This window comes from Podarcis tiliguerta, assembly GCF_965153285.1.
Source record: "Podarcis tiliguerta genome assembly, chromosome: 2".
NCBI lineage: Eukaryota > Metazoa > Chordata > Lepidosauria > Squamata > Lacertidae > Podarcis > Podarcis tiliguerta.
Genome location: NC_139535.1, coordinates 46,048,677 through 46,073,406, shown reverse-complemented (window position 1 = coordinate 46,073,406; position 24,730 = coordinate 46,048,677). Strand labels below are relative to the sequence as shown.

Genomic DNA, 24,730 nt, shown 5'->3' with positions numbered 1-24,730 from the left:
AATAGATTTTATTATTGACAGAGTCACCTTGAGTAGCAGCTTTTTTCTGGTGAAAGATGACAAAGAAGGTATTTGCTTTTAGATTATTATTATTATTATTATTATTATTATACTGGCTAGATGATTTTTCTAAGATTTATCTTTATTGGAATTAGGCTGCAATTCTAACCCCTGGCTGGCAGCTTATGCTGGCAATGATGGAAGGTGTGGTGGGGGAAACAGAAAATGGTACAGTGAAGAGGCAGAGACCAGGCACATTGCTCTCTCATGATAGCAGTAGCACTAGCACTGGCTTAGTATCTAGCGGGGTGCTCCAGCGGGGATACTGTTTGGCAGGGGCATAGCGGTGCATCTATTGGGCAGAGCGCCCCCACTAGCAGAGCTAGAGGAGCTCAGCTGGAATGATACCTCAACTCCATCCAAACCCTCTCCAGCATGGTGGATCAGGGCTCCACCTCTTATATCTCTTAATTTACAAGTTACTAAATTACTACAGAATGTTGACTGGCCATGAAATTTTGAAGATGAACACCACACAACTATGAACACTAACTGTATAGCTCCATAGTTACAATTCTTGAGGCATTGGCAACTCTTACTCTAAAGTAACAATTAAAATCGGACAGGATGAACATATAAACTAAAGCAAGTTATAGAGAATTATAAGCTTGAAATAACATGGCTCGGCAATTGTCCCAGAGGCTCCTCTTCCATATTGCATAATCACGTATTTTAAAAGAAGAAAAAAAACTGTACCAAGATGTAGGCAGTTGAGTCAAGATATTTATTTTAAACATAGGAAACCTCTGTTCTGCTGAAGGAGCCTCTCCATCCCTATTGTTCAGCCTGGACACTGAGGTCCAGCACCGAGGGCCTTCTGGCAGTTCCCTCACTGTGAGAAGTGAGGTTATAGGGAACCAGGCTGAGAGCCTTCTTGGTAGTGGTGCCTGCCCTGTGGAACACCCTCTCTTCAGATGTCAAGAAAATAAACTATCTGACTTTTAGAAGACAACTAAAGGCAGCCCTGTTTAGGGAAGTTTTTAATGTCTGATGGTTTATCGCGTTTTTAATATTCTGCTGGGAGCCGCCCAGAGTGGCTGGGAAAACCCAGCCAGATGGGTGGAGCATAAATAACAAAATTATTATTACTATTATTACTATAATATGATTTAATATTAGTTTTATGGCCATCCTACTGAGTGACTAGAGATATATAATTATTCTGTCAGATTAATGTTAATGCAGAAAAAAGTGTATTGTGGTATTATAGACTAAACCTTTTTCTTTTTGCTATGGATTATATTTGGATAGTGTCAGAAGAAAAGAATTAGCTTGTTACAGGAATATCTGGTCCACATATTTCCAGATGTGGTCTGGTGGATGTCCTTGCTCTGACTAATAGGCCATGATATCCCATTCTCTAACCCCAGTGTCTGGTAATCCCAGACAGGTTGCCTCCGACATGGTCAAGTCTACCAACTCCTATACAAGCAGGCACAGGCATGCTCACTTTTCATCACTTTTATTGATAAAGACGGTTAGCTTCTGCTCACACTTAATGTGTTATACAAACGCATACATATGCATCCTCTGGGCAAATACATGGGGGGAAATGTACTCACTACAATTTCTTCAATGCGGAACTTACCCTATAGAAAACTCTGCCAAAATACTAATACAGTTGTACCTCGAGTTACAAATGTCTCAGGTTAGAAACGCTTCCGGTTACAAACTCTGCTAACCTGGAAGAGGTACCTCGAGTTGAGAACTTTGACCCAGGAGGAGAACGAAATTGTGTGCCGGCAGCGCAGGGGTAGCAAGATGCCCCATTAGCGAAGGCACGCCTCTAGTTGAGAACAGTTTCAGGTTCAGAATGGACCTCCAGAACGAATTAAGTTCGTAACTAGAGGTACCACTGTAACTGACTGCATTCTATTCCGAAAGCATTCAACACTGTCTCGTTACCTTCTTTTTCTTCCAGAACCATGAATTTGTAGTTGCATGAACACAGTTTTAGAAACTGTTTTATTTTTATTTAGTTTTATTAGAAACTATTAAAAAATTACTTTCTCAAGGTCAGTATACAGGACTAGCAGAAACAAGCTTTGAATGGAGAATCCCACAACCTCTCGGAAATTGCACAGAATAATTCATCTCAGTGACCTCATCGAACTTCAGTTATAGCAATAAACTCTTCTTCATCCATGCAGCTGTACCTGAACTTCAGGTAGCCATACCTATATGACAATGCTTCTTTACAGGAGCTTTCTACTACATACCAAATCGCCTGGGTGTCTTTTAGCTGGTGAGCACTGAGAAAAGTTTCTGCTGGGAATCAGGGTTTTCCCTACTTCCGTTTTATAGGGCTCAAGCAAGTTGTGATGGTTGTGGGCTGGCCCTTTCAGAATCTACAGGTGAGGGAGGGCAGTGGGTAAGGTACAGCCCAGTTTCACTGTTGGCTGACAGCCACAGGTAATACAAAAACATGACATAAATAACCAGCTCCTACAGAAGGTTGGCGGTTTGAATCCCCGCGGCAGGGTGAGCTCCTGTTGCTCGGTCCCTTCTCCTGCCAACCTAGCAGTTCGAAAGCATGTCAAAGTAGATAAATAGGTACCACTCCGGCGGGAAGGAAAATGGCATTTCTGTGCACTGCTCTGGTTTCGCCAGAAGCGGCTTAGTCATGTTGGCCACATGACCCGGAAAAAACTGTGGACAAACGCCTGCTCCCTCAGCCTGTAAAGGGAGATGAGTGCCGCAACCCCAGAGTCATCTACGACTGGACTTAACTGTCAGGGGTCCTTTACCTTTATTGTTCCCTAGGAAGATAATATGGACCCAACTACATTAGATTACTTTGATTTACTTTCCTCCTTTCGCATTTGTTTGACTATATTTATAAAATACCGTGTCACGGTTTAAATTCAAAGACCACCTTCAATTTTCCTTTGAGATATGGGGTTTGTGACCAAGCTCCACAAAATGCACCATCTTGCAGTGCTCTGAAAGTGTTTCCATCTTAAATGCTTCTGATTTAAATACTCATTTGCCTGAAAGCATTCAACACCTAACATTAGGAAACATTCAATATTAAAGATCTCCCAGGACCCATTCCTGTTTATCATATAATTTACTTGCTGTTAACTTCATGTAGGACTTTCATGCTCTGCTCCCCCTTTGCTGTCATCAGTAATTTCCTTTAAGAGTTGTCTTGCTGATTAATTGTTGATCTCTGGGCATATCTTGAAAGAACTCAGAATTGCCATTGAAAACAACACTTCATTAGGCACAACAAGTAACAGCAAAAGCAACGCTGCCTGCCTGATTTCGGCTGTTCATTATTCTCATGATGAAGAAAAGAGGTGTGACGGGACTATATATGACATGCAACAGCGTTCCCAGCAGTGGTTTTCATGATCTAATATAGCATCTGTTAAGTCTACAGTTTTAAAGCATGCTTACCACTGACCAGTTCCTTTTTTGAGAAAAGGCAGCTGCACAGACCCCGAGATCCAGAACTGGTCTCTTTCACATTTTTCTGACACATATTGCCCATCTTACTGATGTTTGCCCCCAAAGCTGTTATTTGCACTAAGCACCACCTTCAAGGAAGATGGCACCAGGGAGCAATTTTTGGCAGGAAATTGCAGGGATCAAGGGGTTAAACCCTCCTCTCAAATACCACAGTCCCAATGCAGGGCCTCTTACAGCTATAGCTGAAATCCACTTTTGTGCTAAATACCAATTTTTCATGTTATATTGCTGTTCATGGGCATTAATATGTACAAAAGAACACATGCAAAATAATGCAAGTATCATTTTGGTCATCATATGCAATATGATGGCTTCTGAGGGATGTATAGGATCAAAGTGTTGTGCAACCATTTTTAACTTAAACTTTTTTGAATATTAATGGGAATTCTCATATTCAGAATAAATAATCATGTAAAAAGATAGTGTGGTATACTTGGTAGAGAACTGGATTCAAATAAAATCCCTGCTGGTCTTGGGTACAATATTAACTTTCTGACTAGCCTATCTCACATGCCTGTTGTGAAGAAGCACAAACCTCTGGAATTCTAAAGAGGCAGTATATAAAATAAAATGCTGAAAGGAAAATAAATAATATAGAAACCAGGACCATGTTGCTCAAGCAGGGCAGATAAATACTAGCATGTACTTTTTTTTCCATCCTGGATTTGCTGGCTGCATTGGAAGCCTGTAGAAAAAAGTTTCCCCTTGCGTCATTTGCCCAGATGCTTAACTGGAAATGGTAAGTCAGCAACATGGCTGAACACTACTTTGAGATAAAAGTAATATCCTAGGCATCTTGTGGGCCAGCAGACAGCAATGGGGGAGTGCCAAGTCTGACCTTATGCCTGGGCCAAGCTTCCAGATTTCTTCACTCAAGTGACTGAGGCAGCCACCCTAGACTGGACAAATTGTCTGCTTCCAACCACCTTTTCTGAGAAAGGGCAAGGGGGAACAAGGAAAAGCAAAGCTAATTATATTTCTTTCCACGTAACTTTATAAGCCAGAAGTATTCTTAGTCCAAAGAAAAAAACACCAACAAATACAAAGGATAGTTGCATTCTATTCCCCCCTACATCCTATCCCCCCTCCCGCAGCATAACAGTAATTGTATCTCCCTTTTTTAGGTTTAAACAAAGTTTTCCACAAACAGGTTTGTTCCAAATGTAGCTGACATTTGAAACTGTTTTCTAGAAACGCATTGGTTTATAATTGTTGAGAGTGCCAGTAACAAGCTGATCCTCCGCAGACACCCTACATTCAATATATGATCATTAAAAGTCAAAGAGAAGCCGATAAATGGTATCACATCTGGACTTTGAGACAACCACCGACAGCCTCCCATTATGCTTTTAATTGACAAAACAATTGCAGCACCACAATGCCATTCTTCATCCATCTCAGGGGATCTCATTAACTATGTTGGCCAACATTGAAAAGACAGCAGGAAGTTCTGAGGAGAGAGATAGTTATTGGGGGTGGGGGTGGGGGTGGGGGAAAGATGTTGACTTCTCATTTCATCATTCTTAAAATAATATTCTAAAATCAGTAACTTTCAAAATATTACTCTTGATGAACAAATATATGCTGATTATAATGAGTTATAAGCCATGATCAAATAGCATAAATTGAAACACTGCTTCAGCTTCGCACAAATGAAGACTTCTTTGAACCTATAACAACTGGATGCCATGTTTAAGGTGTACCATATTGGATAGGCAGTCTGGACTGGAAGTGGGATGCTCCATGAAACCACTGCCTGGCACTTTCGCAGTAGGGTTTGGTCTTGTCCCTATGCTTTCAAACATGTACAGGCATACCTTGTTTTATTGTGCTTTGCAGATTTTGCTCCTTATGAGGATGCAGGTGCAGCTGCAGGTAGTCTGACTGCTTCCAGAGGAAGGAAGTCCCCCGCTGCTGCTGCCACCACCCCTCTTCTGGCCATGGGACTGGAGTTGTCTAGGGCTGGAGCTGGGTTCCCCCTCCTTTAATAAAAAACCACCAATAATAATCCTGACCATTGGCCATTCTGGCTGGGGCTGATTAGAGCTGTTGTTTGGCTCCATCTTGGGGAAGCCTTCTGTAAATGTTTACTCAGAAGTGAGTAAGCCAACTGTGTTGAGTGGAGTTTAATCCCAGGTAAGAACTTCCAGGAAACAGTGCATTAGGATTGCCCTTAAATTTTTGTAAGGCACTACCCTGTTGAAATGGGGTGTACATCTAAATAAAAATAATAATGTGTTAGGCGAAATGTCTAACTATTTTTACAGCATTTTGGTAGGAACATCCCTTGCTGTCCTTGCAGTCAGAGAAGCCTGGCTTAATAGACTACAGGATAATGTAAACTTAACTTTTATATGTACTAGTAAACATTTTTTGTTTGTTTGTGGTATTTGCTTTGCTGTGATATTTGCTTTGTGCTGGTGGTCTGGAACTGAACCCACAATATCTCCAAGGTATGCCTGTATAGTGGTACCTCGGGTTAAGAACTTAATTCGTTCTGGAGGTCCGTTCTTAACCTGAAAAGTGTTATTAACCTTAGGTACCACTTTAGCTAATGGGGCCTCCTGCTGCCACTGCATGATTTCTGTTCTCATCTTGAAGCAAAGTTCTTAACCCGAGGTATTATTTCTGGGTTAGTGGAGTCTGTAACATGAAGCGTCTGTAACCCGAGGTACCACTGTACACGAAACAGATGAGGAAGGTCATATAGAGATTAGGCTTCAGGTACCATCAACATATGGGATGCGGGTGGCGCTGTGGGTAAAACCTCAGTGCCTAGGGCTTGCCGATCGCATGGTCGGAAGTTCGAATCCCCATGGCGGGGTGAGCTCCTGTCTTTCGGTCCCAGCTCCTGCCCACCCAGCAGTTCGAAAGCACGCCTAAGTGCAAGTAGATAAATAGGTACCGCTTTATAGCGGGAAGGTAAATGGCGTTTCCGTGTGCTGCGCTGGTGCTGGCTCACCAGAGCAGCTTCGTCACGCTGGCCACGTGACCCGGAAGTGTCTCCAGACAGCGCTGGCCCCCGGCCTCTTAAGTGAGATGGGCGCACAACCTTAGAGTTGGACATGACTGGCCCGTACGGACAGGGGTACCTTTACCTTTTTACCTTACCATCAACATGTAGATGACACTGAGCTCTATTTCTCTTCTTAATCTAATTCAGATAAGGCAGTGAAAGCACTATACTAATGCCTATGCATAGTAATGCATAAGCGCCAAAAAGCTGAGGCTTCATCAATAAAATAGAGAGGTGCATTCCCAGCATAAAGCTAACACAGCTGTGCGACAACTGCGTGCTGGACAAGCCCATATTGGAACAGCCCACTAGAATATTGGCTGCCCGGGAACAGCAAGAAGCAAATGGAAACATGGGGCTTAATCAGGAAGGATGCCATCTATTATAACAAGGATGGAGAAGGTCCTAATTAATTATCTGCAAGTGAACCAATAACCTCTGCTCTAGTTGTTTGTACAAGCCTGCCAGGTTGGATATAAGGAGCTTATGCTCATCATGCAGATTATATGAAAAGGATCAAAATGGAAATGTACAATGAACCAGCATTTTTCTTAAAGTACAAATAGTGAATTGATTTAATACAAAAGCTGCTACTTTAAAAATATGTATGGAGAAAGTATCGCATGAAATGTTCTCATCACACAGTTTGCAATCTGAGTATGTATGCCTTTCCTCTGTGTGTTTTTTTTTACATATTTTGCAACCTCACAGTTCAATACTGATCCATTTTAGAAAAGGAATTTGAGAGTAGTTCTAATCATTTTTGAATCTCCCTTTCTGATGTTATACTGTGTCATGGACTGATTGGACACAGATGAATGGTGAAGGAACCAGCTAGGGAACCCCCAAGGGAAGAAGGCTCAGAGCCCAGCGATTAGTGGTGGGACAATAATAAGCGGTCAGAGGGAGAATACTGTGAGGAGAAGGTGTCAGAAGCTGAAAAAGTAGCAGGACTTAGTGAGTGGGGAGGGTCTATGGCAGAGAGCAATCCAGAAGTGGAAGTGGAAGCAGGATAAGGGGATGAGGGAGGCTAAGAGGCAGAGAGGAGTCAGGCTGGTAAAGAGGCACGGGTGTCTCTCCATCCTGCTGTGACAAGCTCCCTTCCCCCTGATCTCCCAGGACCAGGAGAGGAATGAAGCGGGAAGAGCAAAGGCGGGCATGCCAGCGTAGTCTCATATTGCTTGGGGGAAATCCTGGAGAGGGGACTTAGGCAGCTGTGGAAAGTGGAGAACTTCACTTTCTGCAACTGTCTCATAGGGGAAAGACCTACCGAAGAAGAGTTGCTGTGCTCATTAGGCCTGGCATCCCTGTGCAGATTCTGTTTTTCTAATAAAGAGCTTAAACTTGCTCCGTGTCATTTACTGCTGGTTTGCTCCTGGCATACTGCCAAGGGGGTGGGGAATAGCACTGCCAAATAACCAAAATAAGCACTAAGCCTTCTGGAGGAGTCATTTAAAATTATACCTTTGTTAAGTATGCATAATTTTTATTTGAAGTCATATAGACTTTAGTTTCTCCAGTTTGCCATTAATGTTTGTCTGATATAGGATGCATCAAGAGAAGCTTGTATTGCTGGTGTTTGCTCAGGTTTTAAATTTATTTTTGTAATAAATGCCACATGCACAAAACGCACCTGTGCTCCCAAGCACACATATCGATAAATTTGATGCAGTTTGCCAAAAAAATAGGAAGAAACCTTTAAGTGGGTTTGTGGGAAATTACGTTGCTGTTCAGTTGAATGAGTACAGTGGTACCCCGGGTTACATACGCTTCAGGTTACAGGCGCTTCAGGTTACAGACTCCGCTAACCCAGAAATCGTGCTTCAGGTTAAGAACTTTGCTTCGGGATGAGAACAGAAATCGTCCTCTGGCGGCGGGGCGACAGCAGGAGGCCCTATTAGCTAAAGTGGTGCTTCAGGTTAAGAACAGTTTCAGGTTAAGAACGGACCTCCGGAATGAATTAAGTAGTCAACCTGAGGTACCACTGTATAAAGTTACAACTGCATAAAAAAAAGCCTGTGTTGTCTATCTTTCATCACAGGGGAAAAATAAGGGTGGACAATAGATGCAACTCGCATATGAAATGGGTTTAGCATTAAATCAACATTTAAAAAAAAATGTTTTTCATAAAACAAGTTGAGTCCCAAATAATGCATTAGTAGAGGAGGATCAACAAAAATCTATCTGGTCATTTGTATTTCCATTCCGTAGGGTCTACTTTGGATAATAAAGGAAATCTCTTTCCCTCATAACAGTAAATATATTTAGGGTTGGATATTGCTTTTAGCTGAGTAGGCATCTCTCCATGGCAAATACTTCCCATACTTTGTTATACAAACCCCAAAGTGAAAGTAGATTCTATCTGTTCCACTTTGGCAGCCAACAACAAAAACACTATGTAATATGATTCTCATTTAGAACTACAGAAACAAAAATATCCAAGTTAGTACCTGATGGAAAAACAGGACTGCTTGATTTAATCAGCTTTGCTCTAGTGTGTATTAAATGCAAAGCAGGACACAGTAGATTGTATCTGAAGGAACAGGAGGCTTTTTGAGAATTCGTCCTTGGCTCAGTGATGTAGTTTGGGTTGGACCTTAGATCTGAAGTCTATGACCCCACAGTCCAGAGGACCCCAAAGCAGCACTCAGAAAGCAGCAGATGATGGGGGTAGTAGCAGTCAGGTCTCATGTCAGCTGCTGCTGGTAGTGGCAGTACCTCATATTTCCAGCTGGGCAAGTTCATAGTTACAGGTGTCCATTTAATTATTTTTTATTTTAAAATGTGTATTATTCTTTTCTACAACAAAATGCCCCTTATCCCCAAGTGTTTAGTATCAAGGCAGCAGAAGCAAAGCCCCATTTTATACCAAAATGGTGCGATGATTTAAGTGAATTTAAAAGTGAAACTGCACATGCTCAGAGTATTTATTTTTAACCAAGATTGGCAAACTATTTATTTACTTACTTTTTAACTCTTAGGCATGTAGAAGCATGTAATAAACTTAAATGTCCCCATCAGTGCTGGAGATAGCTAACTACTAGTTATGTATGTGTTCAAAGAAAATTTAAGCTTAATATAGTTTCTCAGCTAATTAAGTGTGCTATTCTGTTCACACTCAATGCAGAATATTTTTTTGTGATGATTTATTACCCTATTTGACTTTACTATTTAACAATGTTTTGAAAGGGGTGTCATCCCACCCTCATCGAAATATTTGCTACTGCCAAAACTGAATACTGATTCTGTGGGGTGGGGTCACACCACCCTATAGCTCTAATGTAGATGTTAATTACTTTCCTTGGTAAATGGTTCCTAGACTTAATACTTTTATAGACAATTATATAGCCCCAGATCAGACAGTTTATCTTCAACAGAAACATACCAATGCTATACATAGACATCTTAACATAGTTTATTATTCCCATTGTACTAAATCACTTGTTACGATACTCTCTTTGTATTGCTTTTAAAGCATTTGACTGTGTGGAATGGAAAAAGCTCTTACAAAGATGCAGTTCCGTGATAAATGCCTCCAACTGATAAATCAAATTTATACAGAATCATTGGCAAGAATCACAATTAATGGAGTGGATTCAGATAGCTTTGTTATTAATAGAGGAACTAAACAGGGCTGCCCTCTATGGTCTCTACTTAATGCGGTGGCAATAGAAGTTCTAGCTATAAATTAAAGAAATGGCAGAATCTAGAAACATTTTATTGTTTCTTGTGTAAGTCATCCTGGGAACATGTGTAGATGGACAAGAATATAAATCTAGTAATAAATATTTTATCTACATTAATTGTGGATCAAATCTAATGTAATATGCAGTAGTGCAACTAGGTACATTTATTTTAAACCATGGACTTCATGGGTTTCAACTATTTAAATAAATAACTTGATATGCTTAGCATGTGATTTTTACCCCTTCAAATTTTTCATATCATGGCCACAGGAATAAAATTGAGTTTTATTGATCTTTTTTTAAACAGAACATTGTGCTTCCAGCTTACGTTATTTTACAGAATCAAAATCTCTGAAAATGTGTTCCTGTACCCAAGCCTGAGAAGAGTTCAATGAGTCTGGCAGGCTTGCAATGTTGATTATATTTTGTTGCTCAAAAGTGATTAACCTCAAAATGGAATATTGTTCCTTTGTATCCAGTACATTTTTAAAAAAGAAAATGCATTGTTTCTTTGTGAATCATGGAATGCAAAATAATAGGCTGTGTGTATCCTTCTGCCTCCCAGTGTGCTTTGATCTGCATACGCCTTGCCTGGTTTCACTATACAGCTAATTATATGCTAAAACCGCTTTTAATTTAGTCCTAGAAGACAGATTGCTGTATGGGGACCACTGACCGGGGGAGTGGGACATAGCCTCTATGAATGAATAAGTGGGCCTACCAGCTGCCTAGTCAGCTTGATAGTCCCCTCTGGTCCTATGATACCAATCAGAATTAAACATGTGGTTGGCTGGACTTTAGCTTTTATGCAAAAAAGAAAAAAAGAAAGGGAGAATGCTTAATTGCAAGAAAAAATTAGTTGATCAGATTCAGTACAATACAATTTGGAAGTGATATTAACTGAACAAATACATCAGTCTTCAGCTGTTAACAGGGTCAACTGGCCTTAAAGCATCTAATTAAGTCATTAAAACAGATACAAAAACCAGAGCTGTTAAACCTAGGTTCCTTCAGTCAACATCTTTGCTAGCTGGCTAAAAAAGCTTAATAAAAACCACTGAGCATGAGTTCTTTTGTTCTGTAATTTTCTTATTGGATGGCTTTGAATTTGGCTTGCAGCTCCCTCCCCCTTCATTTGCAATGTATCTGGGGCTAATGTAATATAAGATAATCACCTCTAGGATAGCCAGTAAGCATGATATTCAAATTAACATGTTAGGTGTAATTACAACAGATTATCATTTTCGGAATTTGGCATTTAATTGAAACATAGGTTGCATCAGTTAACATCTTTCTAGTAAGAACTAAAATGGGCATGTAATGAAATATATTACGGTAAAATTTGGATAATAGAACAGCATTAAGTAAATAAAAAATGTCAGGTCAAGAATTTACTCTATGTATCTCAATGTGTGTGTGTGTAGATACATCGCAGCAAATTGCTGTTTCTTATTACAAAGTGAACAAAATATCTAGATATGTCCAATTCTAGTTTTAGGCATGTTTTTGTCTGAGAAGAAGTGTGGGAACCGGATATTTTAAAAAATCAACTGATTTCTGATTTTACATTTTAAAAAAATGGTTTTATTTCTATGGTTTTATATTCAGTGGTACCTCAGTTTATGAACTTAATCCATTCTGGAAGTCCGTTCTTAAACCAAAACCATTCTTAAACCGAGGCGTGCTTTCCCTAATGAGGCCTCCTGCCATCGGTGCCCTTCCACCATTCAGATTCCGTTCATAGACTGAGGTAAAGTTTGCTAACCGGAACACTACTTCCGGTTTTGCAGAGTTCGTAAACCAAATAGTTCATGAACAGGGCTGTTCTTAAACCAAGGTACCACTGTACTACTGTTGTATTGCCGATTTTTTTTTTAAAATAGTGGTATATAAATACTTACATATATAGTGCAATCTATGGTCTTACTTATGAATGTTTTCTTCTAAATAATCATGCATAGAAAAGCCATACTTTTATTCTGATTTGTCTTTGTACAGGATCATTTTATGCTATTTGATTATTTCCATGTACATTGCAATTTATTTGCCCTTTTATCTGTTTGTCTGGCATACTATGTTTCAAAAGGAGAGAACTTCTAAGAATCATTTTTGAACAAACAAATATAAAAACAAGAATAAAGTTCTGTATTGCAAAATCAGTAGCCCACACCCCTTAGCTCAGGATTAAACTTGACAACAAAAATAGACTCTTCTCCCCCACCCCAAATAAACAGGGCTTATTATGCTTACAGGAAAAGATTCACACCTACATTTTTCACACGTCTTCATTGAAAGGGGGCTTATAAATTGAGGGGGTCTAATACTGCTCTTCATATACTAGTTTTGTAAGGGTGCGTGGAGGTTTCAGGTCACAGAGGAGTGCTCCTATAATCTAAGAAACCACAATAGAAAGGAAAGAGTAAGACAGTATTGGGGACCAAGGAATTCAAAACCTATTTGGAGTCATTTTATCTAGTGTCATATCAAGCAAAATAAGCTAATATCATACCCTGACACAAGCTGTCTTACATATTATATGTTGAATTTATTTCCAACAATACTGCTAGTGGTTGTTAGAGGCATATCAGGCTTAAGTACACATGCAAAACTACTCTTAGTTGGTCTCCGTCTGTGTGAGGTTTTTCTAACCAAACTGATTTTCCTCTCCTTCACTGAAATTTGGAACTGGTCTAGACATTACATTTGCCACGGGGATCACCATTGCCATGGTGATTTTACCATTTCATCTCCACCAACATGATTTATTGGAACTCACTGCTTTTCTTGGTCTCGAAGCTTTACCTGATAAGAAAAGTTCTCATAAAATATTGGAATACTGTGAACATACGGATTATATATTTAAGAATAAGTAGCATCTGCATGATGAACGCTAAAATCCTATTCAGTGCCTTAATTCAAAGGTCTAAAGATTTACAGTTAAATTCTATACATTTCTACTCAGGCACAAGTCCCACTTCGCTTAATGGGGCTTACTCTCAGGTAGGTATGCACATGATTACAACCTAAAGGTAACATTCAAAAGGAGACATTTGCTTTTGTTTTTAATTCAACGCTGCTTCTAAAATTAATTTAGAAGCTTATTTTTAATTAGCTTCCAGCGTGTATCAGCTTCTTGAATTCGGCAAGCTCTTTGGGCACCAACATTATAATGTCACAATATTGTATACAATAACCAATGAGAAATTAAAAATGGAAAAGTAGCTTGTCAAGACTTGTTCAGTTTATTCTTTTAACCATCATGATTACTACTAGGCATAAGGGTAGCAGAAGAAAGCTCTATCTTAAGCAGCTTATTATGGAGGAAGCTCTGTTATCAGATCCTACTTAATGAATATTTCAGATCAAACTGCCCAGAGGCACATCACACCATTTGTTACAGCAGACTTAAATTTCCAGTTCACCCAAACCCTAAACATGTTCATCCTTTCATTTCAGTGGATGCTACTTCCTAAGGATACTGTCAACACCTACTCTAAATATCTCACAATCCAAATAAATACTACGCTTCTACAGTATTTAATACATTTTAAATTGATACTTCTCTGCAGCAATATTCTATATCTATCTATCTATCTATCTATCTATCTATCTATCTATCATCTAGCCATCCATCCTCACTTTCATTGGAATATGTGTTACTGAATACATTATAATGATGTCAAATATGTTCAGCTACGTATGCCTTAAATTCCTATCTTAAATATATTACTGGAATATTAGATTTGGAGCACAGGTTTCGGATCAGTACTGACACTGCATTTAATTTACAATAACCTTTTCCAATAAAAGCTTTAATACAACTATAGTAAAAGTTTTCTGCCAGTTCTTTGCAACTTTCAGTAATTCAAAGGATTATAGGGTTATCTTGGAAACTAGTGTGGGTGAAGAGTGAGTGTGTGTGTGTGTGTGTGAGAGAGAGAGAGAGAGAGAGAGAGAACACTTTTCAGCAGGAGGGCATGCTGCCTATAAAAACTGGGAAATCCCCCACCTTGGAATTTTTAAAAGAAGAGCTAGAAAGGGAATTTCTGGGGATACTTGTGTGATCATCTTAGTGCACTGAGTATCCCACGGTTGTCTCTTATTTGTTTCGTTTCTAACTAAACCAATAATATTAATGCAGTGACATCAGTAATAATAATAATAATAATAATAATAATAATAATAATAATACCAGACAGGGACCTACTATCCTCTTATTTTGCTCCATGCTGAAAACCTCTTTGTTTTTCCAAGCATTTTTGGAGAGCTGTTGGTCATTTGTCCCATATTTTATAGCTTCAGGATGCTTTAATATATTGTATACCACATCAATATTTTTTTATGAGTTGAGAGTTTACAAATATCTTTATAATTAGTCAATACTGGTAGGGTAGGGAAAGGTATCAAACTTAAGGCTGCTGGTTGAACTAGCTATCTGACAAGAGTCCCTTTCAGCAAATTCCATGCTGCACTCAGTAGGCTAAAAACTTTAGGACAACCCAGATGTAATTAGAAGCCCTGTGAATTTTGCAAAGTGGGGTGAATGGGGGACAGGAGAGAGTCCATTATGGTAAAATGACTGTGAGGTGAACAGAGCTAAACCTTGCCTCCCCCCTCACTCCTGGGCTTCTTTGCTTCGGGCATTGTTCTTCACAGTGTGGCTCACTGCTCTCAAATGAGCTAGAAGAAAATTGCTTAAATCAAAGGAATACAGCAATATGTTAAGGCGTGGCTGATTTTTACTCCTCTCTGTACAGGTGTACCCTATACATCTATACAGCCGACACCTTGTACAAAATAGACTCCTCTTCATACTTTACATGCATATATGCATGAGGAAATAGCATGAATAATTATGCCTGGCTTCAGTATCATGGCTTAGGTTTAGTTGACCTTGGTTCTCCAAGGTGTTGTGGCTGAACAATGGTATGCTTTGTGCTATGAACGTTGCTTGAATGCTGCTGCTCAGGCGCGCGCGCGCGCGCGCACACACACACACACACTTTATGAGTGCACAAACATTTCCCCAGCACCACTTAATTCTGCCTACAAGCAGCATCATTCAGCTTCACACATACAGCAAATGTCTGCCAGTGAAGCACTAGCTGATTTTTTTTCCTAGTGAAAGCTCTAAGACTCATAAATATTTGATTAAGACTATAACAAATTGGCTTAACATGGGGGGGGCGGGACTCAATGTGATGGGGACTCATCTGGTAGATGGGCCATGCGTAGATAGGGACCATCTGGGGTTTGAACTTTCTACCTGACCCGTGGCCGGATAGTGTTTGTTGTCCTAATTGTTTAATTAGCAAGATCTATGCTTCAAAGGAGAAGGAATACTAAAAAAGGAAACCCAAAGAAAAGGCAAGCTCTAATGTGAGAGACCTTTCCCATGTGTTTTATTCTTTCTTTTTTTTACTTTCAAGAACTAAACAAGCAACCTATCGTGGGATGTAAATGAACTGGATCTAGGACTTGATTATACCAAGTCTTTCCAAGCCATTGAGATGCATTGGTTCGGAATACCCATCACCAGCAAATTCCCCTGATATCAAACTCACTCAGCAGAAAAATAATGGCTTGAGCAAATATTTGTACATTCTAATACCAAGAGGAAAATTCTGGGTAATTTATTACAGTTAGAAAAAATTTTGTCAGCACAACTAGAATTGAGAAAATACCAAGCACTATTTGTGCTTAAATTGGCAATTCATGTAATTTAAAGAAGGCTTGTTTTATATAAACAGATTGGCCTTCAGAATATTGTTTAATAATATAGTCAGACAAGCTGTCAATATGGTCCCAAGGTCTGCTTAGGTTAATATGATTTACGGTCTAGAGGGGGAAACTGCCAGAGAATACTGGTTTGTTGACATATTAACTTTGAAACTCTATGACAATCAGCAGTTGCTTGGAGGTTTCCAAACCATCAGTTTTAAGAGTGGAAATACATTCCATTTTTTTTTTTTTAAAATTATCAACTACAGTGGACGCAACCCACAGCGTCCGCAACCTCCGAAGCGTGTGTAACCCGAGGTATGACTGTATAAATAAGAGGGGAACAATTTATGACTTCTGCCTGAGCCTGAGTACAGTAACAAAGGCGACCTTAGCACCTGCACATAATAACATACAAATATACATAAGGCATCCATTCAGAAAGCATTATATTTTTAAATCAGCGTGCATTATATCACGGTGTTCTACATATTCAGCGTTAGAATACCAGAGTAGTGTCACCTGAGCCACAGATCCCTGGTGGGTTGATACCGGGTCTTCACCAGTCTTGAAAGATCTACACTGGCTCCCAGTACGTTTCCGAGCACAATTCAAAGTGTTGGTGCTGACCTTTAAAGCCCTAAACGGCCTCGGTCCAGTATACCTAAAGGAGCGTCTCCACCCCTATCGTTCTGCCTGGACACTGAGGTCAAGCGCCAAGGGCCTTCTGGCAGTTCCTTCACTGCGAGAAGTAAGGTTACAGGGAACCAGGCAGAGGGCCTTTTTGGTAGTGGCACCCGCCCTGTGGAACGCCCTCCCACCAGATGTCAACGAGAAAATCAACTACAAGACATTTGAAGGCAGTCCTGTTTAGGGAAGCTTTTAATGTTTAACAGACTATTGTATTTTAATCTTTTGTTGGAAGCCGCCCAGAGTGGCTGGGGAAACCCAGCCAAATGCATGGGGTATAAATGATAAATTATTATTATTAATAATATTATTATGAAGAGCTCCATGGACTACTGGTCCATTTTCAAGAAAAATTCGGAATACTTTCTCCCACATCAACATGCCTTTGCACTAATATGAAAGGCTGCCCCAGCTTCCCCTGTCATCTGAGGCAAGATGGGTAACAGGCAACTGGGGAGATGACCTTCTCAGTTATGTTGCCCTACCTCTGGAACAACCTCCCAATGTAGTTTCAACTAGCACCCATGTTTATATCTTTCTGGCACCAATATAACTTGGTTGTTGTTATGTACTCTTTAACTTCAAACCACAACAATAAAAAAAGCATTTTTCAACCATTTAATTTCTGGTAAAACTATTACTATCTTTTAAGGGATTTAACTGAGCGAATTTTAGGAAAGGTGAACAATGCTCTAAATGCAAACTTAGGTGTCTGCACCTCTCTGACAGCATTTCTGCAACAATCCAACTGTGTTTATTCAGAAGTAAGTATCTCTGAGTTCAGTGGAACTAATTCCCAGAAAACGAGACTGCATCCTAAGCTTCCCAGAGAAATTGAACCAGACATGTCATATTAGAACAGTCTCTTCTGCATATTTAGGGAAATGCTATTTCTTTAGATGGAGAAGAGGATCCTTGTAAGAAGATGAAGATACTGATACGCTATGAAAGAATACTACTCATTGCCACTATATAACAGCATAAAATTTCAGGATACAGCACTATTAAGGCGCATGGAAGATTGAAGTGTAATTAACTCAAGCCTATATTTAATTCAGAAGTTCATAGCACAAAAATTCTTAAAGAGTATAATGGTAACATTTCTAGCACAAACTCCAAACCAAGCAATAGTAGACCTGAAGCTTTCTAATTCTACACAGGCAAGCAATTGTGAAGCACTTAAAGCATTATTATACAATTTAAATATCAAATACTGTGTTGCATTGAAAAAAGCAGCATAATTTGTTAGACATTTTCCTTCAGGTTATTCAATAGTAAAAACAACTTTCTTGTAAAAATCTTGGTGTGCCAGTCTGTTAAAAATAGAGGTTGTTATGTACAATTGTATTCTGATTGCATGTTGTGTGTGTGTAATATCTGATCCTACTGGATTAAAAATACCTATAATGTCTATAAGGTCTATAAAGTATAAGAGATTATGCACAATATGCTTTTCAGAAATTATTTTTATATTATTATATAATATAAAAATATAGACACACATATACTCACCAGATATTAAAAAACCAATTTACTCAAGAATGCCGCCTGATCAAGAAGTCTAAAAATATGGATTTGCAACACTTGAATTTCAACTTCATAAATTCTACTGCTTTTGATTGAATCAAAGATATTTTGCAAGATCTATAATTTATCACTGTAAACTATAATGGAGATCCATAACAAAATATTTTTAAAATTATGACTTCCTATATCTGATTAAGTACATGCTCAAAAACATAGCAGCAGCATACAGTGGCACCAGCAAGTCAGTTCCAGTCTTTTATCAAGACAAGTGCTCCTGACACACATATTTTGGAGGAACTGAAGTAGTTACAAAGCAGAAAATTAGTGAAACATTCAACGCTAACAGAACCTCTGTTCTCAGTTGCTGCTGCATGATGGAACATATAACTATCCTGTGCTGTAAACAGCAGACTGAATATTAACTCACCAAATTTCATCAAAATAACTCTTGTGTCTCAAGTAAACAGTTCTATCAGTCCAGTGGTACCAAGGCTTCTGCCTCAAGAAGCTCTTTGCAAACGTGTTGTGTAAATAAATAATAGAACTGTTTCTGTAACTTCTCTAGCCAGACTAGATTGGGTTTCTCATGTCTAGGGTTTCACGGCATACTGCCAGTTCTCTGTTCCATGAAAGTGCAGAACTTCAGCATAGCTTAAGACCAAAGGCTAGTGGTGTTGACTAAAAGTTCAGCTGATAAAAAACACATGAATCTAGTTCAGTGAAACGTAAACATGTTTGCATACCCTTTTTGAGAATAAAGCCATGTTCAGTAAATTTTGCTATTCAGTTCAACTCAGTTTCGGCATGATCTAGCTAGAGTTAAACACCTCTGAACATTCTGTTTTCAGTAAGAGAATACTGAAACATGTGTAATACAATGGTAAAAATAAATGGGGGAAGCAAATGTGTCAGTTTGGCTAAATTATGTCATTCATTTTTAGGAAGTGAAACTGATGCAAGACATTTAGTCTTTTAAAGACGTTTTAGTATTCTAGTTTTAACTTGTCCAACTCCACTGAAAGTTGTATGTTTCCATCTGTCTCTAAAGCATTCCTTCCCCACCTACAAATCTTTACTTTCCCCTCTGTGTCTTGGAGGGGAACAGAACAGTCCAGCAATGCCCCATATATGAGGATGTCCTCCTCATATACTCCCAAAAAGCTGATGCTATTGTAGGCTGCATCAACTGAAGTATAGTGTCCAAATTAAGGGAAGTAACAGTACTGCTCTAGTTTGCCTTGGTCAGCCCACACTTGGAGTACTGTGTGCTGTTCTGGGAACCACGATTTAAGAAGGATATGGACAAGCTGGGTGCTGTCATAATGATTAAGGCCTTAAATGATAATTTTAGGTTATATTTTAGTGATTAAGTTTTAATTTATATATTTTTAAACTGTTGCTATATCTGTATTGTCCCTGTTATACCTAATTGCAAATTCAGATGTATCCCTATCGTGTTTTATGACTTCCTTGATATTGTATGTGGGCTGGAACTGGTCTGTGACTGAAATAATAAATTCACTTGTTGACAAGCTGCGACATGTACAAAGGAGTGCAAACAACATGATCAAAGGGTCTGAAAACCAAGCCTTATGAGGAACGGTTGAAGGAGTTGGGTATGCTTAGCCAGGAAGAGGGAGGAAATATGATAGCCATCTTCAAATATCTGAAGGGCTGTCACATGGAAGAAGTAGCAGGAAGTAGAACCCGGACCAATGGATTGAAGTTACAAGAAAGGAGATTCCAACTAAACACCAGGAAGTACTTTTTAACAGCAAGAGCTGTTTAACAGTGGAGCAGACTCCCTCAGAAGGTGGTGGACTCTCCTTCCTTGGAGGTTTTCTAAGCAGATGGTGGGTGGCTATCTGCCACGGAATGCTTTAGTTGAGATTGCATTGCAGGGGGTTGGACTAGATGACCCTAGGGGTCCCTTACAATTCTACAAATCTATGAAAGGGATGGCCACCCCATCTCAAAGATGTTCCTGAGGCATTATACACTCTGCATTCATTCATTCATAACTGATAAAGCAAGGGGTCAGTAGCAATACAACTCCCTCAATGAATCAAGAGAGCATTGCATTGCGTTGTAGAGTCCATTTGTAATTCAAAAGCTAACTGTTTGTGTCCTCGCCCTGGCAGTTTATGTTACTCTGCTTTTGTACTCATATGGTTGTGAAACCATGGATATCTCAGGGGTATCTTTGGCATGCTTTTGGAAACGACTGTGAAACCTCTCCGATTTAGCAAAGGCATAGTGTTTTTATTGAACCCTGGGCTCAAGCATGTACAGAGTATCGAGTGAATTGTAGAAGCCATTATGGGATGACTTCATTCCACTGTCTGCCAAAATGCCACAGAGCAGAACTGGTCACTTTCTCCTATCCCTAGTTGTAGAGCCACTTCCTTAAAAAAGAGAAAAGAAAAAGAAAAATCACTAAAGTTTTGCCTTCATGCTGTTCTTAGGTGACACAACTAGCACCTAGTACTACTATTAAACATACTGGTGTACTGTTTGTATCCAAATAAAATATTTTGCCACAAATGCAATATAATGACTATAAAGGAAGGACCCTAAACAAAATGGAAAAATTTAGCAGAGGAGAAAAAACACCCCATGACAACTCACATATTGAAGGAACAAATGTTTTACTTTTTCCAGATGTGTGGATCACTGAAAGCAAACCATTGACTCTTTTCTTCCATTCCTGGCAAATGGAACTTTAAGATGCAAGCATAAAGCTATGTATTACTCTCTTGTAAACCCTGCAATTTATTCCCTGTGGGTTGTGGATTTGCTGACTCAGACTGTTCCAGTCTGCTTTTATAACCACTAAACCAAATCTTGGGAATATACTACTTCAAGCCATGCTATTAAAAACATTGGTAATTCAATACCTAATTTATTTTATTCCCGCCCTTGTGCGGCGTATGTTATTATGCTTTTGTACTTGTATAGCTGTGCAGCTATGGATTTGTCCAGCACAGTAAGGGCATACAATAGACCTATTGTGCAATTCACCTAATGGTAAGTGAATGGTAAGACTCCCTTTCATTACAACAAAGCTGGGTTGCAACCATTAAAGCAAAGTATTAATATTTGCACCGATTTATGTAGTCCTGCTTTTTATTTGTACTGAGTTTTCATTATTTTGTGCATGTTGGCAACCAGAATAATCACAACCCTGTGACTGAAGTTCACCCACTACTGGATACAAAATCCAGACCTCCCTTTGAGTAAATCTGCAAGCCCGGTGCTTCTGCGTGCCCAGGGCTGCCCTGGGCCTGATACAGAAGCTCCAGTTGGTGAAGAATGTAGACTGCTGATGGGGGCAGATGGCCATAAGCATGGGACACCTCTGCTAACACATCTGAACTGGCTGTCCATATGCTGGCAGGGGAGGTCCATGGCTCTTGTGTTGAATGAATTGGGTCCAATATACTGTCATACGATGGGGGGAGGGAACCCTAGAAATTAATAAATGATAGGGTTTTTATTGATTGGAATATAGATGAAAGTACAAGCTGCAGAACTGCACTAGGCAAGGAATTCCTGGGCCTATGCAAAATGACCTGGCCAAACTGGCCATTAAGAAACAAGACAGGGCCATTGAGAACTATTGCCAATGCAAGTGAACTATTCTTCCCCTGGCCAGGAGGTGTGAACAGAGACTAGAGTTTGGAAGGTTGCCAGGGTAACTGGGCATGAGGTGACAGGGAAAAAGTTTTTAGCAGGGTGTTCTGGCAAAAAGAAGGATCCCTACTTTTGACTTTCAGATATCATTCTAATGCCACCAAGCCTATGCAGCTATTTAAAACATTCTTGGTTAGTCTTTCACTTTAACGATTATTTGCAACGCTTTTAATGGTGTTGTATAATAAAAAATGTATAATAAGTATAATAAACAAACAAACAAACAAACAAACATCCACATTTTTCTAACCTCTTCATTGCATTAGTGAAAGGTACTCTACTTTGGACTATCTTCTAACATTAGATTGTAGATAATATGGCTGCTCACTTCATGATCTGAGCCCAGATAGGAAGGAGCATCTATCTCCAATACTAAATTAGCTAGAGAGGTTCCTGACTGGTTTCTAGGCCCAGTTACAATTGCCGATTTGACTGATAATGTCCAATGTGGTTTAAGTCTAGTATTTCTCGGATGGTGACCATTGCCAAGGGCTGTTTAATGAATAAACGAGCTCATTTCAAAATTCATAAACCACTCTACATTAAGAGAATACCTGGATGGTGCACAGAAGTAGAACGTCAAATATAATACAGATGTCAAAATAATATTAAAATATTTTGGAAACAACAGATGTATTTGGAAAGGCTTGGAATAAAAGCAAAATATTTAGCAAACAGTAAAAACATGATCAATAGATGTATGTTCTTTTAAGGTGCTAGGTGGTGTTCTAGCAGTGCAATGTTTGCCTATAGGGCTATACCCACAAAAACTGTAATATGGATTATAAGATTTATCTCCTTGTGATGTTGCTGGGCACGAAGATGCTGAGAACCCAGAAAATTGTTGGCAAATCTGACTAATGCAATCGTCTGAGATGCTCAATATACTCAGTGTTTGGGTCTATGTGTGTTTGTTTTTGTCTTTCATGCAACACACTTTTTGCATACAAGCATTTACCTTTTGAGGATACATCCTGAGGGTTACTTTCTAATGTCTTTAAGGTCAGGATGAATATTCATAAGATAAGAGAAACCACTTCTATATAAATTAACACCAGGAAGTCACTTTTCTAGTGCCCCTCATCTGACCCCAAACCATTATTTGCATTTTGTGAAGAAGCTCAAGTAATCAATCCCACTTTCTATAATGAGTATCTCTTTGTCATCATATGGACCCCCCTCGGGACCCACTGCTTCCTCAGAGTTTTTACTCTTAAGATTTTAGAAAGAAAAATCTATGGTAAATGCTAAGTTCCATTAAAAACAACAACAGAACTGGTTGTTGGAAGTTCATGCAGAAATCCAGACTAGACTGTTCCTTTTAGCACAGTGAATAATTACATAGTGTGAAATACTGTGATTATTTAGATTACGCATTTCCTTGAAGAACACAAAACACCCCATTCAAAATATACAGCTCAGCCACATAGAGAAGTCATAGCATGAGAGGAATAAGGAAGGAACCCTCTACGTCGCTGCAAGTAAACACTATTAACTTGCTTAATGGTGCCACTCCCCAAACATGTTTCCCTAGAGCCTACAGTATCAGAGCTTGGAAAAACATTCAGCACACCAGATACGAATTGTCCAAATATGAGCTGACCAGCTTGTTGTACAGTCTGTCCTTGTACTGAAACAGAGGGTCCTTTAAACGATATACAAGTAAGGCTGAGAATACAACAGAAGGGCACATTTAGATCCAGCAGTTCCTTTTGCTGTTTTTAGTTGTATCGTTCAAAGTTCACTCACAACATCTGTGACTCAAAAGAAGCAAAAGTAAATGCAGAAATATTCATAAAGATATTTTTTATAGCCCCTAACATTCAACTCTACACAAAAGAATTTTGCAAAGTAACAAACACATTTGGGGATTACAATGTCGGTTGAAATCAAGCAGTTAGGAAAGATAAATATTCCTCATAAACCAGCACTTGCCATTATGAAAGACCTCTATAGTTGTCAGAAGACATCAGAAACATAGCTAAGGGCAAACTGCTAACAACCTAAGCCCACGGGGGCAGGCACACAAGTTTCAAAAGGTACCTGATTGTCCTGACTGAAATGCAGTATTTCCACATCAGATTCCACATTGCGCTGCCATCTCCCTTCATGACCTCCTCTGCAGTGTTGAAAAACACACACTTATTCTGAAGAATCCAGAGAAGTAGTACATTTAGAAGGTGCAGAGCAAAAGTTAGCCAAGTTTCAGGAGACAGCTAGGCTCTGATTCATGAACTCAAAACGATTCCTCCAAGCTCCACTGACGTGAACTGAGCAATTCACAGAGGGAAGCCAGCTTTCCCACCAGAGGTCTCAAATTACTGCTTTCTTTACAATCTACAAGAATTGTTTACATTATTCACTAACTAGGATCATTCAGGGCTGCTTGAAAAGTAACATGTCACTGTTTCGGATGATCAAGTTAAAAAAAAAATAGCAAGAGAGCAGATAGGCTTTACTGCTTTTAAAAACTCTCATCTGCAGGGATCCAAAATAGCATTTGCTAGGACAGTACGCTTACAAAATGCACTTAAATCATACAGTGTAGTCTGTATGAACAGCCAGCAGTTGGATTTTTAAAAACTTGTCTAGCGCCAAAAGAAGTAATGAGTCATTTTCCAATGCTGGGCATGAACACACACTGTAGGAATGAATATCTAAACCTCTTATTATATATAATGTATCAGTCAGCTAGGACACTCAGTTATACTTCAGTAGCTGAAATGTAAATGTTTCAGTGAAACAGTAATAAGCTGCATGAGGGTCGCACCTTGTATGGAAGTTAGTTGATTTTATATGGCTACGCAGTTAAAGTTACTGATAATATACCACTAATAAATTTTCCATAGTTACTGTATGCAGG

General features: G+C 39.3%; 1 protein-coding gene across 17 annotated transcripts in view; it reads right to left on the bottom strand.

The window, feature by feature from the left end:
• IQSEC1 (IQ motif and Sec7 domain ArfGEF 1) overlaps positions 1–24,730 on the bottom strand; it is a 306,001-nt gene that overhangs the window by 121,200 nt on the left and 160,071 nt on the right. The window contains exon 1 of one of the 17 annotated variants that reach the window (XM_083420809.1): positions 23,911–24,093. The exons of 15 other annotated variants lie outside the window; for them this stretch is intronic. In XM_083420809.1, the coding sequence (XP_083276935.1) occupies positions 23,911–23,978 (68 nt within the window). In that variant the 5' untranslated portion in view covers positions 23,979–24,093. Of the gene's footprint in view, positions 1–18,601; positions 18,666–23,910; positions 24,094–24,730 lie in introns of those variants that run through there. One more of the 17 variants, XM_083420803.1, reaches the window with a different exon arrangement.